General features: G+C 43.6%; 2 protein-coding genes across 4 annotated transcripts in view; both read left to right on the forward strand.

Moving 5' to 3' along the window:
• The first annotated feature begins 652 nt into the window (after positions 1 to 652).
• Positions 653 to 17,002, forward strand: part of PRKCA (protein kinase C alpha) — a 149,208-nt gene continuing 132,858 nt past the window's right edge. For 2 of the 3 annotated variants that reach the window (XR_009115473.1, XM_058038734.1), the window contains exons 1-2: positions 653 to 868; positions 4,063 to 4,094. Coding sequence is in view for 2 of the 3 variants with exons in the window: in XM_058038734.1 (XP_057894717.1) it covers positions 696 to 868; positions 4,063 to 4,094 (205 nt within the window). In the remaining variant the exon portion in view is untranslated. The remainder of the gene's footprint in view (positions 869 to 4,062; positions 4,095 to 17,002) is intronic. The other variant, XM_058038735.1, reaches the window with a different exon arrangement.
• Positions 1,047 to 17,002, forward strand: part of CACNG5 (calcium voltage-gated channel auxiliary subunit gamma 5) — a 173,782-nt gene continuing 157,826 nt past the window's right edge. The window contains exon 1 of the mRNA XM_058038745.1: positions 1,047 to 1,060. The gene's annotated coding sequence lies outside the window, so the exon portion shown is untranslated. The remainder of the gene's footprint in view (positions 1,061 to 17,002) is intronic.

Below are 17,002 nucleotides of genomic sequence, written 5' to 3' on the forward strand. Positions count from 1 at the left end.
AGAGCCGGTGTGTGTGCGAGAGAGCCCCCGGTGAGTGCGAGACCTCCGGTGCGTGTGCAGGAGAGAGCCCTCGGTGAGTGTGAGAGCTCCGGTGCGTGTGCAGGAGAGAGCCCTGATGTGTGTGTGAGGGAGACCCCGGTGAGTGTGAGAGCTCCGGTGCGTGTGCAGGAGAGAGCCCTGATGTGTGTGTGAGGGAGCCCCCGGTGAGTGTGAGAGCTCCGGTGCGTGTGCAGGAGAGAGCCCTGATGTGTGTGTGAGGGAGCCCCCGGTGAGTGCGAGAGCTCCGGTGCGTGTGCAAGAGAGAGCCCCGGTGTGTGCGTGAGAGCACCCGGTGTGTGTGTGAGAGCCCCGGTGTGCGTGAGAGCACCCGGGGTGTGTGTGTGTGAAAGAGAAAGAGCCCCGGGGCGCGCTGCGGGAGCTGACGAGGGCCAGCAGGTGCGGCCGCCCCCCGTTCTCCCCCGGCGCTCCCCGGCGGGGGCGGCCCCGCGCCCGCCCCGCCCCGGCCGGGGGCTCGCTCGCTCAGCCGCGGGCGGAGCAGCCGGCGAGAGGGCTCGGGATCCTCCTCCGCTCCGACGTCAGGCTGGGAGCGGGAGGCAGCGCCCAGCGCCGCCGTTGCCAGAGGCTCGGCGGCCGCCGGACGGGGCGGACGTCGGGGCGGCGACTCCCGGAGCGGCGGGGGGTGGGGAGGAGGCGCTATGGCCGACGTGTTCCCGGGCTCCGAGCCCGGCGCCGACCCGGAGGCGGCGCGGCGCTTCGCTCGCAAGGGCGCCCTGAGGCAGAAGAACGTGCACGAGGTGAAGGAGCACAAATTCATCGCGCGCTTCTTCAAGCAGCCCACCTTCTGCAGCCACTGCACCGACTTCATCTGGTGAGAGCCCGGGGCGCGCGTTCCCTTCACACCCGCCGCCGCCCGGGCCCGCTCCGTCGCGGGGATTCCCCGCCTCGGGCAGCCCCGGCTCCGGTGAGCCGCCGTCCCTGCCCTGCCTTCCCTTCCCCGCCCAGCCGCCGCGTCCCCGGGCAGCCGGGTCGCGGTGCCGCCGCTCTGGCCGGGGCCGGGCAGGTGACCCCGCTGGGGGTGACCCCCCGTGTCACCTCGCTGCCCCGGCGCTGGCGCATCCCCGTCCCGGCGGGCTGTGTGCGGCTGCCGCCGCTCAGGGAGCCCCGGGCTTGAGCGCACCCCGCTTTCGGGGCGGCGGGAGCCCCCAAACTTGCCGGCGCTCGGGTTATCGCAGAGCCCAGCAGGGTCTGGAGCCCCGCGCTGGGGTTATCGCTTCCCACACGGTTCAGAGCTGTGTTTCTCACCCCTTGTTCCCGGTCTCTGCTCGGCTGGGCTGGGGGCTCAGCCGGGCACAGCCGCGCTGGGACGGAGGGTGCCCGTGCCGGCGTTGAACTCGGGTCCCCCAGCCTTCACTCCTGGTCAGTGCCTGCCCTGCTCCCTCCTGCTGCCCAGGGCGGGCAGCGAGGCCGGGCAGGCACCGTGACACCGCTGCTCCGCTCCACGCCGAGGAAAGGGAGGGGTGGTTTTTATGAGAGAAGTGTTCCTGCGCGAGAGGGCAGGAAAACTCCCTACCGACACCCTCATTGCTGAGCTGGTAGGGAAAAGTACACCCATGGGTTCGTGCGGGGCCGGGGCAGGGCGGCAGCTCCGCGCAGGCCGGGCCGTTCCGTGCCCGCTCCCCGTTCCGAGCGAGGAGCGGCGGCCCGGGCTCGGCAGGAGCCGCGGGAGCCTCGGCGGTCCTGGACCTGCACAAACAGCTTGGGATTCCCCTCCTTCACCTCGCTCCAGCCCTGCTCCGCTGCTCAAGTTTGCACTGCAACTCTGGGTGGTGAAAGCGAGAGCTGTGGTTTATTTTGGCCGAAGTTGTGAAAGGGTCTGCACGCAGTTGGCTGTGTCCGTGGCACGCTTCTTGCTCTCTTTATGTGTGTTTATGTGTCTGGACACGGACCTTTTCCTTCCTCTGTCAGTTTTCCTCTGCTTGCATGCTGAAGCAAAGACCGTGCTTGTGCCAGAAATGATTGATATTCACAGAGTAAGGAAGGAAAGCTGACATGGTAGACTGCGCAAGAAACAAGTCAAATTTCTGAGGTTTTCTCCCTTTTAAATTTTTTTTGGGGGAAAAAAAATTAAAAAGTGAAGTTGGGTGTGGTAAAAGTGAGAGACTTTCAAAAACTGCTTCAAAGTTAATCTAAACCAGAATGGGTTGGAAGGTGTGAAAAACCGCTGCAGGGTTATTGCGAGCGGTGTTTGTGCACACCCGCAGCACAATTATAAAACAAAGCAGAGCTCTGTCACCAATGACAGGAATTGAAAGGGTATCCTGTGGCTGACAGGTGGCAAGAGCGACTGTGCTCTTGTCTTGTCGTGCTTGCTGAGCCGGGGGAAGCTCCTCACATTCCTTAGAAGAGCATCTGACACCTCGAAAACTTGTTTGGTTTTCTGGTTTGGAGATGGGCCGCTCTCAAACAGCCATCGCGCATTGAGTGTTTCCAAATTGACTTGTGTCAATTAACAATGTTTGAGGGTGTAAAGAACAGTAAACACAACCTTTCAATGAAATTTACAAATAGATTCTTTTCCTTGGATTACGTTTCATTAGGTAATATTTACAAAATAGTTTAGTGCCTCCTTTTCCTCTTCATTCAGCAACTTTCACCTCTCCGCTTTGGTTCTGGACTGTTGAAATTTTTTAAAAGACTTGTACTTAAAAATTACATTGAAACTGCTCTAGGAGTGGAGTGGGCTGCGGCTCCGCAGGGGTTCAGCTCAGACACTGAGCATCAGCTGTGCTTCTGGAGTAGATAAAACAGGAATATTTGCAAATAAGTATATTTCAAAGGATTAAAAATTATCTCAAGTCTGTTCCATGTTCTTGGTCCTGCCATCGGCTTTCCTGTGATTGCATTTCCACGCTTCCAGCTTTTGCGTTTTGTGAAGATGAGTGCTAAAAGCATCAGAATGACAATATAGGCACATGTGCTGCCAAGTAAACAATAATTTGATTTTTCTCCTGGTTTTCCTGGTTCAGGTTTGCTTATAATAACAAGAAGTAGCAACTTGTGCAGAGAAACGTAGAGAAATGCTCTAAGATGTGTCATTTCAGCTTTTTCCTGAAGGAACAGTGCACTGAAGGTTTTGTCTCTTCCATAAATAAATAAATAAAAAGTGGAGAAATTGTTGATACTTTTTTTTTAAGAAACCATTTCCATAAAATTGATAATTAAGCTCCATGGTGTTAATTGCACACAGCTTCTCCAGCTCATGGCTTTTGTCTGTTTGAGTGTGAGCAGCTCCAGCTCTGCAGATGAAAAACAGGCTGCAAAGAAAAAGGCAGAGAAATGTTTAGCGGCAGGATACTCAAAACAGTTATTTTTGTGGGAAGAGAATGTTAGATGCCTGAAGATAAACAAATAAATCCACAGCAGTGGAGTTTGCCAGAGGTACAAAATGTGTTGGATACCACTGTCATTGTGTTCATTGCACAAGTGCTACACACACATTTGTATTTCGTTATGGAAATGGAGCAAGGAAGCTGGAGAATAATCAGTATGAAAATCAGGGGCCTGTCTTCTCATTTCTGTTGAAACAAGCAAAACTTTTCACCTGCTTGCTTTCCATACAGCAAACGGCTGGACTCCAGCTGAGCTTCACAGCAGCAGTTTGTAATCCCAAAATCTGGATGAAACCCCAAGTCTGGTTTGTTTTACGTGCCTTTGCTGGAACTTGGAATATTTCACGTGGCTGTTAAATATACATGTGGCATTCAACGAGTTGAAATATTATGCAGCAATCACAGATGATGATAATTGTAGATCCAAAATAGCTTGTAAAATAATAATAATAAAAAAATTGTTGCCAGAAGCTGAAATTACATAGCTGGTGACAGCTATTGTTCTCTGCTTTGAAATGGGTGGGCTGGTCTGTGTTGTGTATTTGAAAATCTGTTGCTGTCGTAGCAAAACCTGAGGTAATTTAATATGAAGCTATTTTTATGTTTTTAGAGATCACTGAGTAGAAATGAAAGCCAAACATACTAAGGCAGTTCTTTTTCCTTCTTTCCACAGGGGATTTGGGAAGCAAGGATTCCAGTGCCAAGGTAAGCCCCAGCTGCTTGGCTGGCACACACAGGTGGTGGCACCTCATTCTAAAGGTACCCAAAACTCACCAGCAGCAAGAGAGAAACAATCGTGGAAAAACCAAGCAAGCATCATTGCCTATGTGAATTCTGAAAGAAGGCAATTATTCCATTAAGTAATTATTTTTAATATAATTTACATTGAACAATCAAGTCATTATCCATACTGCAATAATATAAAAAGTTGGTGGATTTTGTTTTTAAATCCCAGCGCAGTAAATATCGTATAATCTGCAAGATTCTAACTTTTCATGGAAATAATCTGTGCAATTTAGCTTTGCAGAGATCATTTTTCTCATCAGAAGCTCTTGTCTGTGTGGGCGTTTTGGAAAATGGATTCACTTTTTAGTCATATGGCTTCTTTTCATAACCCAAAGTCCCTGGTTTTCATTTTCATACAATGCATGTTTAGGAGGACCTTTGGCTTTATCTCTGTATTAGGACAAGACAATTCTGTCTTATATAATACTGAATTACAAAAAAGAAAAATCCACCTGTATAAAATCACTGAATTAATAAACCTGCTAACCTTGAGAAACTGAAGGCTGCTGTAGGAAAACTGTAAATGCTCTATTCTCACACAGCCTGTATTTCTGCCAAATACTTCTCATTATTTAGCATTTAATCACGAAATAACCACACCCAGCCAGTGCAGGTTTTTTCCTTTGTCATATTTTTGCTTAATTAGGATGAGGCTTTTTGTTGTTCCTCTCCCTTCCCCACCTTCTCCCTGTCACTTCTGCTGCAGCTGCACGTTGTGTACTCATTAGCTGGCCTTTCCTTCTCTCTTTCTTGGCATTTCTGATGGGTATTTGCTCTTGCCTTAGAGCACATTTGACTCTCCTGAACATTGCTTTTTACACAGCAGTTAGGGAAATGATGGATTCTGTGGTATTTTTGTGAAAGTTGATGTGAGCTGATGCTTTTTGAAATTAAACCTCTGAGAAAGTGCATGTCAAAGACTGATACCTTTTAAAGATTAGCAATAAATAAGTTTTGTTTCTGCAAGTTGAGCCCTGCAGGCACACACAGCATTTCCTGATGAAGGTGAGCAGACATCCATGATTTTTCCTCTGTGCCCCAAAACATTAATATTAAATTTTGTAGGTTTTTGCCACCCATCACATCCAAAGCAGTGCTTAGGTGGTAATGGAATGGCATTTCCCCAGTCTCATGCAGGACAGCTCAGTCGTTCCTAGTTCAGGAATTATTTAGAGGTTCATTACATATTTCTCTTGGTATACAGAAAATAGTTGGGGCTGCATTTAGATGGTGCAGTGATCGAGCTTAGCTTTTGCAGTTTGCCCAGCGCTGACTTTCTCCTGTCTCCCAGCTGGGGGCTCAGGCTGGGCAGGATGCCCTGCCCTGGCCACAGATCCGCCCTGGCCTGGCAGCTCATCTCCAGGGGTTTGGATTTCCTTTCCTCCGCCTGGAATTCCTTCTAACACTGTAATCCTGTGAGCCAGGAGCAGTTCTGCTGCTGAGGACTGATCTGTACAGAGCCAGCTGAAGTTCTGATTCACTCTTGTTTCCCCTGCAGATGCCATTCGTGCACACAACCAAGTGTAAAAGCAGTAGAGCAGCTCTGTTTGGTTTTAAATGCCTCAGAAGTGACACTTTTTAGGAATCTAAATATGTTCAAATTTGACTTTTGTCTGTATCAGAGAACCTACACTTCCTCTTTAAAGCCTGCTGTTTTCCAGTGGGTTTGACTGTGTTCTTGAGCAAATCTCTGAGCAATATTCTGATTTTACATGGCTTGAAGCAAGCTGTTTGTGCAATGATAAGTTTAAGTAATGGGGTTTTTTAACCATCATTCATTACACTTGTGTTCAGAATTAATTAGTTGATGCTCTTGGGATAATACTCTTGAAAAATAAAACTTCCATGATAAAGTTAAGCCACTTATCAATGAATCAATGTTTTTTCAGTTTAGCTTTCTGAAGCTTCTGTCTAAAATGTCACCAGTTAAAGCTGGAAAGCCAAATTAGTGATCACAATTACTGAGAACACGAGGAATTAAAACCAAAAGTCTGAAACAAGAAGACAGGCTGCAGAAAAAAAGCCTAATTTCTATAATGAAGTGGCTGTCTTTACAGAGAAGAACGACAAATGGAGAATAAAGTGGAATTTTCAGTAGGACCTGAAGGAAAGAACACTGCAGTGACAGCTCTCAGCATGACTGGGGTTCTTGGTCCTTCAGTGTTTCCATTAAAAAAAGCCTTTTCTACTCTGCTTTCAAGAGTGTTGTAAAATCTCCCAATAGACACAAACTTGATCTCAGGCAGAATTCAGAGCTAGGGGTTTTGTTATTTCCAAATTGTCTGAAATTCTTCTGGCCTTTGATCCCAAGGGGAAGAGGAAGGCCCACAACAGTCACACACTGCATTCAAATGATGTTTCTACTATAAAAAACTGCAATTCCATCAATATTTGCATTAGAGTTCTTTAATTAAACAAAAGTTCTTAGTTGTTATGAAGTTTTAAGTATTGCAGCAAACATAGTATGTTTTTATATATTTTTAAAACTTTATTTAAAAAGTGACCTAGTTTTAATTTTTAGATGTCCTCAAATAAAATAATTTAATTTAATATAGATTTTATTAGAATTTAAACTAGTGAAATGATCTGATTTTGGACCATTAATACCTTTTTTTCATTGGACTTGCTTAGATCCTGCCTTCACTTGAATGTTATCACTTTGGTTTTCAGATTTTGATGCCTGTTTCTGCTGTAGTGTTCAGCTTCAGCATTACATAAGGACATTTAAATGAGTTCTTTAGAATTGAAGAGGATTTTTTCAATTTATTTTCCTAAAACATTTTACAATGTATTTTTTCCCACCTCCTTATTTATGTTTATGGGATCCTGATGAATTTGCAAAAGACAGCAAATTAAATTTTGGTGTGATTTTAATGCCCTGAATGTGGCAGAGGGTCAGGTGCAATTGCATTATTACCACACAAATGCTCAGCCAGGGACAGTCCACATCCTAAGTAGTTTGTCTTTCTTAATGGGTGCATTTTAATGTGGCTGCTGAATATTCCAGCAAACAGAAGCTCAGAAAGACTGCTGAGGTTTGCAGCCAGCCATGTGTTAGTTCATGGAGAGGAGACAGAATTCTGATTGAAAATAAGATTTTTAGAGAAGGGTGTTTGAGGTCATGAAGTAGCAGTGGGAAATGTCTGTGTTTTTGGCCATGTGTGGGTTGGAAAATGAGCTTGAAAGACTTCAGCTGGATTAATGTTCTCCTAGGGATGGGATTCAGGAAGGATTTATTCACAGGAAGGGTGGTCAGGCATTGGGAGGGGCTGCCCAGGGAGATTTGGAGTCTCCATCCCTGGAGGTGTCCAAGCAATAACTGGGTGTGGACTCAGTTTCTGAGCTGGTGACGAGGTGGGGGTTGGTCACAGGTTGGACTCCATGGTCTGGGAGCTCTTTGCCATCCTCAGTGATTCTGGGATTCTGTGCAATTTTTGTTCCTGTTCTTAGAAAGCATTTTGCCTTTCCATATTTGTGGTTTGTTGTTGATTTATAGAAACATGAAGTATTTTAAATATTGTGCTTGTGAAGCAGGAGTTCTCATTCTGCTGTTTTGCTTTCGCTGTTGATCATGTCAGTGGCAGTGCAAACACGATGGGAGGATTATTCCAGGAAGTTTTGGCTTTGTTTTGTTTTCTTACATTGTCAAGCAGGCCAGCAAGCTGTCTGTAGCACTGAAAGCTTTCCTCTGATGTGCACCTGGAAATACTGCAGGAGCAATGTGAAAAACAGAATAATTGAAACCTTTTTCAATCTGCCACAGCATGAAAATTCCTCTTTTGAGACAGCCAGCTTTAAATTAAGCAAGCAATTAAGTTAAAGTTTGGCTTCATCATTCTTTTGATAGACTGTTCCACTCTGAGTGTAACCTATACTTGTTTCTTTCTGTTGGGTTTGTAAGAAACATTTTTCTGCTGAACAGACATCAACAAATAGGAACTCACTAAGATGTGAAGAACAAACATTGTAGAACATGTATTTATGTAGGTTTCGAGGTTGTTTTAAGTTCAGCACTGAAGGCTCAGCACATTTCCTCAGGGCAGAAATATTTTTAGTTACAGTAATATAAATGTGATCAGCTCATGTTCCTGATCAAGGGTCTGTTGTTCATTCTCTCCTAAATGGTCAAAATTTGTAGTTATTAACAGCAAGTTTTCCCTCTTTGACATGATTGCTGCAGGCTTTACTGAAGTGCAATATTCTGCTGTAGTTCAGCTGTGAAATACATTTGGCTTTAGGGTAGTAATGAGCTAAGGAAGAGTTTCACATTTGTTCCCTAATTTACATAAATAAAAATTAGAGAAATCAATTAAAGCAGATCATTATGCTTCCCTATCTGGGCAACTATTGCTCTTTCCAGAGTTTTTTCCTGTGTTCCCTCAATTTATTTTCAGATAATTTCTCTCTGAATGTTGAATTTTACCTTCCATTGTCCTAAGCTGCTTGGAACAGCTCGTGCCATGCTGAGTCTGGGCTGGGCAGAGATCTACAGCAATTCCTTCACTGGAAAGGAAAATGGGGACATTTTATCAGTTTTTAATACTCAAATATTGTAACATTGGCACATCAAACCAGCACTTCATTTCCTCTGCATTGTTTATCTTTTATCTGATATTCTTGACCTCTCTTCTACAACACAAATACCAAAGAACCCTTTGGTGCCGCCTCATTTTTAAATGATGTATTTTCATTAAAAATGTTCTGTTAGTGGTCTGTGTAGTGATTTGGTTGAGAAACTAATTTTTAATGTTCTGTCATCTGAAGATTTGATCCAGTGAAAACTCTGACCATTTCCAACCTGGCTGACACACAGAGTTTTCATCAATCCTCAGTGCTGATATATTTATAGTAGGAGCAGCACCATTTATTCTTTTCTGTGTCTGGATCAAGGCTTAATTCTTGGTTTTCCATCCTGATGGATGTGTTTCCCCTACAGTTTCTTCTTCCTTTTACAGTCCTCATTTTGCTTTGTAACCTAAGAAATAAAAATCTATTTAATTGCAGCGTTGTTTCTCATAAAAATAATTTGTCTTCCTTACTTGGAAATGTTTTTGCCAAAGGGTGGACAAGACACATAGAAAGTTCCCTTTTCTTTGCCAGAACTGCTTCTCTTGTATCATTATCATTTTTGTGGTGAGATGGAGTATTACAGACCAGGGCTTGAACAATGTGGGTGTTTTCCTTTGTGCTCTATATATTATTTATTAGTCATGTGCTACAGTTTACATTAACTAATGCTGCTGAAAGCCTGAGATTGAGAAATTAATTCCATGGAAGGCTGTGACTGTGGAGCTTGAAAGTCAGCATGAAATCTTCTGAAATGGGAATTCAGTAAAAATACACTTCCAGCAGCTGCCTTGTTAATGTATTTTTGTGTGCATAACTTGGAGGTATCTGTTCAAAAATGGAACCCCCAGAGGAAAAACCCAAACAGTTACACACAGTCCCCAAAAAATAACAACCCAAACAAAATAATAAACAGCACCTGAGAGCATAAATTGTATCTGCACAGTTTCCATGATTCCTCTCTCTGCTTTGTCCTTTCCTTTGGCCTTTTGCCCTCAGCCTGATCTGTGGACTTTGTGTTTCTGGACTCCTTCTCAAAGGGCAGTAATTTTACTCATCTGCAGATAATTTGACATACACACACACAGATAAGATGCTTCTTGTGCATTTGTCTTGTCAGCTTCTATTTATTGTTCCTCCCCTCCTTTGGCTGTCCTTACTTCTGCAACATCTGACCCATTTTATGAGGAAATATGGTGCTATTAATTGCTGATGCCTGTGAAAGTTGAGATTCTGTTCCTATTTCTGCAGGTGAGCTCTGAGAGGTTTTTGAAAAGTTGCCCATATTGTGAGTTCCTCCTGAGAGCAGCAGTGATGGGTGAAACTCCTGAGTCTTAATGAGTGCAGACCTGGAGAACCCTTTGGAAATGCCCATCCCAGTCATCCCAGCTTTGGCTGTGGTGCTGGGTGATCCTGGAGCATGGAGCTTTTCCTGTGGGTGCTACAGAGCAGGTGCTGGAGGGTTTTGTTTCCTGGATTCCACTGCAGCTCATTGGACATAAAAGCCCTGAAACTGAGATATTTAGTTCACAGCATTTTCCTCCACAGATGTGTTCCTGTTGGAGCAGCACCTGACAGTGCAGATGTGCAGGTTCTGCTTTCAGCCATTGCCTTCTGTGCTGGGAGGGGGATTTGCTGTCCCTGAGCTGGGTGGAAGGGGCAGCAGGACATCTGTGGCAGGACAGGGAAGGTGCCTCTGTTGCTGAGGATTCTTTGTTACTACAATCACATGCTTTCACAAAAGTTCAATATTGAGTAGATCAGGATGTGTCACCATTCCTGGAGGGATTTGAAGATGTGGATGTGGCACTTGGGGACGTGGTTTAGTGGTGGCATTGGCAGTGTTAAAGATGGGACTCACTGTCACCAGGGTGTGCAGTAACAGGAGTGAAGGAGGGTGGGATTGGATTAGAAATTGGGAAGAAATTCCTGAAAGGATAGCGAGGCCCTGGCACAGGGTGCCCAAGGAAGCTGTGGCTGCCTCTGGATCCCTGGCAGTGCCCAAGGCCAGGCTGGACAGGGTTTGGAGCAGCCTGGGGCAGTGGAAATGTCCCTGAACATGGCAGGGGTGGGACTGGATGAGCTTCAAGGTCCCCTCCAACCCAAATTATTCCATGGCTGTTTGCAGGTCTTCTCCAGCCTAAATGATTCTGTGATTCTCAATGTACTTAATTAAATGTGTGATTCACTCAACACTGAACATGGCAGTAAAAGAAATAAATATGGAGTTGTACTCCTCTTTCCTAGAAAATTTCCTTGGTGATACTGTGCTCATCAAACCTCAAACATAATTAAACCTTACCTTGCAGCAAGCATTTTATTTTTTATATTCAATTCCAAGAGCAAAACCATCTTCACCCTTCCCATGTTCTACCATGAGAAGTTTGTTTTGCTTACTGGCATTGGTCAGGTATCCCAGCAGGAGTTCCAGTCTGTTCCAGTGCCCTGGATGTAATTCCATGGGGCTCTTCAGCTTCTAACTGAGCATGTGGGAGTGATAGCTCATCCCCAGCTGACAGATAAACCAGTTTGAGGCCTGGGCAAGATAAAGTTTGTCATATTGTTAATTTTCCCCTCTCCCTTGGTTATCCTGCACATCAGCTGCTGTTACACAGCCACATATGGTGTTCATTTTATACAAGATTTTTGTAGATGCCGTGAGCAGAATATAATGAAACATTGGAAAGAAAGAAGGTTGCAAGAGGATGAAGAAAACAGATTTCCCTGTTGGGATGCATTGATAATTATTTCTTTTTTGTTTGCTTTTGTGGGTTTTTCCTCTTTAGGGTGAGAGGTAAAAATAATAAGTTATTTAATAATTACCTTAGGCTCAGTTCCTCAGCTTTTCCGTCTGCAGTAGAAAGCATGAAAATCTAAGAGAGAAGGACTCTCTTGTGTGTCATTAATAACAGAAACTACCCTTTAAGTGTTTTGAAATTCTTGTGCTGAACAAAATGCTGGACATTTTAATTGGAACTGTTTCCAGCAGTGCCTGTTGAAGGCTTGCAGAGGCTGAGAGTGCTTGGAGCTGGTTATCAACGGTTAATTTTTCAATTGCAGCTATTTATGAATAATGCCTTCCATAAATAATGTGATTTATAACTCTTACCTTCTAAGTCAGGCAACCAAACATGTGCATATGTAACTTTCTGTGCATTTCAGTGTCATTTACTCTGGTTTCTTAATTAGAACGGGTTTTACATGAAGTTTTTTTGTTCCTTTTTGCAATTACATAATATAGACTTTAAGGTACTGCAGGCATGTAGGTCTTTTCATCAGCTTATATTCTAGTTGGCTTAATTTAGATTTTGAAATCACGTTATTGTATTAATTAGAATCTTTTCATCAAGTGAGCTTTATTAGAAGTCTGAAATGTGTCCTTATTAATGTAGAAGTCTACTGGAATTATTATTTTTGTCTATCCTGTCTAGTTTACAAGATGTCCTTTTTTATTTCTCATTTAGACTGACAGAAACACACTTCTTGAACTAAAAGTGCATATTCATCCAGAAACACCAAAAATGTAGCCATTAGTGCTCTTAGTTCTCTACTTCTTAGTTTTTAAAATGAAGCTGCAAAAGTCTAATTAATGCTTGTCTTTATACAATGGCCTTTCACGATTTAGAAGATTTGCTCATCATTTACAAATAGAGGTTTTGCCACTGTCAGAAGTGTCAGTGGATGGACAGTGATCAACACAAATTGCATATTCAGGGCTTTATTTGCCTTGTGTAGCAATTGTCAAGTTGTCTTCCTTTTGCTAAGAAAATAGCTCATATTTTTAAAAGTGATTTTTAACTGAAGTTGCGCTATTGCTCCTTGTTTGTCTTTACTTCAATTAAAAAATTTATATACAGCTCTCAGTATTGCATACCCTGCAAGCATTCCCATACAGTTAAATGAAGCTTGTAATTTATTCTGAAGCAGAGTTTTATGAAGATTGTGTTGCTGAGAATTCAACATTTTTATCTCTCTAAAGGGTCCTTACACTGATGACACAATTGAATATTGGTGCTAATTTTTTTGCCATTTTCAAATGCAAAATCTACAAGAATCAGCTGTTTAGAAGTTGGGTTCTGTGTGCCTGGCTTTTGACACCAGGGTGTGCATGAGGGTGTCTAATTGGAATATGTTAAAAAAGAATTAGTGGTTCAAAAGTGGTTTAAATACAGATTTTCCTTATTTTACTGCTGAATGAGGGACCAGTACATATCCAAGGCATGGACTGTAGATAGAAATTCTCATTTTGAAGAGTGCTGAAGGTTATTCCCAATGTAACCCTCTTCCCAAAGCACACTCTTCCTTTTCCTTTGAAATTATCAGCATTTTTAACTTCCCTGGAATGTGTGCTGAGGGTGGTGTTTCAGCTTCTTAGTAAACAAGCCATTATTCATGGACAAGAAGGAGCTGGAATAATACTTTCTCTTCTTTCAGCTTCTAGTCTGTGTGGGTTTATTATTTTGGTTTTTACTCAGCAGGATTAGCCAGAATCCATGTCAAAGTAATCTCGTTCTCAAGAAATTGGCCTTTAATAGTAAAGAAAAAAACCCAAAACAAAACAGTGAATCTTTATGTTCTGAGAGTGCAGAAATAATCAATATTTTATGCAAAGTGGTTGTGTACATCAGTGTTTTATTGGGTTGGTTTTCAGTTTTCTTTATTTCTTAAGGCATTGCTGTTGGGAAAAATCCCCCTGGTAATTATTTTTGCTCCTCTTTCACCCTGTGTGCATTTCCGTGGCATCTCCTGATTCCCTGGAAGAGGGGTGTGACCTCTCCTGTTCCCTAGAGCCTCTTACCTGAAATACTTTTCCATTTCTTGCATCCAGGCTTTGATCCTGAGAAGATTTTTATGTGTCTGAAGGTGACACCCTGCGAGGTGCTGACAGGTTCTGGGCAGCTCCACTTCTCTCCTGTTCCAGAACTGCATAAAATAGATTTCAGCCTAACAATTCCCTGAACTTGTTCCCATAAAAAATATTACAAAATAATGATGAACATAGAAACAGACTAAGAAGCAGAGTTTATTTTAAAGTGTATATACAGTTATTTTTGTGTTCTTCGATTGGGACAGGTTAGCTGATTGAATTTGTGATGTGCTGTAGAATTTGGTTTTGAACTGTTCCTACCTTGTTTGCAAACTTTAAATTACTTAATTCCAAGCTTATTCCAAGTATGTCCGTTTTATATCTTCCGTTTTTTGTCATCAGCTTTTGCAAATTACATCTGCTGGATGTTATTTTATAGAGTGAAACTTCGCTGTTAAAACAAGGGATGTGGATGCAGCAGAAAGCAATAGGTACATTCCTCTGGTGGGTGTTTTTCAGTTCTGCTCTGTGTATGTGCCATTGAGACAAATACTGCAAGGTTACAGAAAGAAAGGAGAAAAATAGGATTTCATTTATGGTCTGTTTCAAAGAGTTTGATACATAGATACTGCTCAGAATTCCTTTTGATCTTACTGAGAGATCCTAAGTTTTGAACCTTTAAAACACAGCAATGGCTCAATAAATCTTGTTGTGCAGCTTAGTTAAACTGTATTTTATGGTGTTTTTAATGCGGTGTATGGCCAGGACAAACATACAACTGTGGCAATTGCCCAGAGACCTTGGGGAATTTTGTGTTTTGTTAGATATTAAAACTTCCTGAAGTATCATTCTTAGCTCAGTAGATCAGTGAGAAAAAGTGGTATTTTTTTAATGGTAGTTTATTTCTTTGTGTTCACAGAATGACAGGATGGGTTTGGCAGGAAGGGACTTTAAAAAAGCCCATCCAGTGCCACAGTGCAAGGTGTCCATGGGCAGTGCAAGGTGTCCATGGGCAGGGACACCTCCCACTGTCCCAGGCTGCTGCAGGCCCTGTCCAGCCTGGGCACTGCCAGGGATCCAGGGGCAGCCACAGCTGCTCTGGGCACCTGTGCCAGGCCTGCCCACCCTCACAAGGAGGAATTTCTTCCCAGTCTCCCATCCAAACCTATTCTTTGTCAGTTTTAAGCCATTCCCCGCGTCCTGTCCCTCCATCCCTTGTAAAAGTCTCTCTCCATCATTCCTGTGACTCCTTCAGGCACTGCAAGGCCACAGTGAGGTCGCCCCAAAGCTTCTCCTCTCCAGGCTGATCAATCCCATTTCTCCCAACCTTTGCTCCCAGCAGAGCTGCTCCTTCCCTGTGTTCATCTTGGAGCCTCCTCTGGACTCTCTGCAGCAGCTCCAGCTCCTCCCTGTGCTGGGGCCTCCAGCTCTTTGCTTGTCTGACTCTGACCCGTGTGTTGGTGCCACCAGCACAGCTCCTGCAGTGTCTGGAGCTGCCACCCCAGTGCAGCAGTTTCCCTGATTTGCCTCTGAAAAGGAGCACTAAAAAGCTGTGTAGTGCTGAAGAGGGTTTTGAAGTGCAACTAGTGATGTTTGATACATTTTCCTGGGAAGCTGCATTGTTTCCTAATGGATCTGCAGTCGTTATGCCAACTGCACAGCAGGCTCTTGCATTAGAGGGTTTCACGATCTGGTGCTCCCTGTGTGCTCTTGCCAGTTGTTGTTTTACTGAGCAGTTCTTTTAAGTGTTTTGTTCTGCCTCAGGTACCCAGGTGTGCCTGATGGAGCTGTAAAACTGATGCCTGCCCTTGTTTTCCTAAAAGGCAGCAAAGCTCATCTCTAAGATTTCTGCAAAACCCAAGTCTTGTCAGCATCTCTTGATGCTGTGTAATGAGGAACAGCTTAGTTGTCAAGTTTATATAAAGTGCTGATGATCTAATTGAGCTTGAGCTTCTTTGAACCCTTTGCAAAAACAGAATTTTCTTGTATATTATTAAACCTGGTACAAGGCCAGGCGTCAGTTTCATTTCAGAATGTAAATGCCTGATGTTACAAACATTTAAGGCTCGTGTTTTATTCAGTGCTGCACCGTGGGTTTGTGGCAGCAGAGGTTTTACATGGCTTCTGTGGGTTTGGATACTTGACAACAAATGTGCTGAAGGCAAGGTCTGTCAGGGTCAGGGGTTCTCCTCAAAGTCCAGCAAGCAGCAAATCCCTGGAGGCCTGGGACTGCTCAGATACCTTGGACAGACATAAGGAGCACAAATACCTCACCCTGACATCTTGCTCAATATGCCCTGTCCAGGTTTCTTTTCTCATAAATGGACTAGAAAAAGTCCTAAAGCACTGTGAAATATTTGCTAAGAGAGCTATTTCTATTTTGGGAAGAGGGAGGACAAACGTTTGTCACCGCTGCATCCCTCCCCTGCTTTCTGCAGAGGGGCTTTGACCTCAGATTCCTTTGTTTCCTGCCTGCACCCAGAGCTTGCCTGGCTCTGTGCTGGTGCTGTGCATATTTATAGGCACAGGCTGCAACTGCAGCTCCTGTTTTTAAACAACCCAGGCACCATAATGGACATATAAAGTCTCAAGGGTTTTTATTGCTCCTGTCATCTCAAGTGCTTTTGAATGCTGATTACAGAGCAATAAAATGTGGTTGGTTGGTTAATGTGACTGACAGGGACGGGGACTCTGTGTCAGAGGGTGTTGAGTGAACAGATTCATTGATGCAAGGCTGTGAATTTATGGACATTCCTTAACTTTGGAGTATTGATTATATAAGTAAATGTGTAGCCTAAGATTGATGGAGGGAATAAAAGACCTCATATATCATTAATGCATTTGGGAGGTCTAATTGGGATTGTGCAGGTTTTTATAATGAGCTTTCTGAAAGAAGCATTGATAAATAAGTTCAGTAATTTTTAATGAAGTCCTCAGCACTGTCTGTGAAGCTTATTTTGTAATTTAAATCAATACCTTGGACAGAGTGCTAATTGTGGAACTCACTGTTGAATTAAATTTTTAATAATTCTTGCTTTCTTGGCTTTTATTCCACTTATGCAAATATTGACCTTTGAATTCTTACTGTTTCCTGTGTTTCATTGAGCCTCACTTTGAAGGGGTGAGGGGATGAGTGTGTCATCTTTAAGCTTTGGTTGTAATAATTAAAAGGGCAGTGTCAGACATTGGATCATTTGACATTTAACATGGCCAAATGAAAAGGAAATCAGTGATAAAAATCAGTGGGGTTAATCTTAGAAGTGTCAGATTTGCAGAGCAGAAAATGCAGACTGGGCTGGCCAGCAGGTGCCTAAGTGATGCCTTTCCAGAATCCCAAAACACAGTTTGTCCCAGTTGTGCACTCTTTGTGGGAGTGAAGGATTGCATTCATGCTGAGCTAATAAATGTTCTTAAAAATTTTAAAGCCTGGATCTTGCAATCTGCTTTGTAGAAG

This window comes from Melospiza georgiana, chromosome 21, assembly GCF_028018845.1.
Source record: "Melospiza georgiana isolate bMelGeo1 chromosome 21, bMelGeo1.pri, whole genome shotgun sequence".
Taxonomy (NCBI): domain Eukaryota; kingdom Metazoa; phylum Chordata; class Aves; order Passeriformes; family Passerellidae; genus Melospiza; species Melospiza georgiana.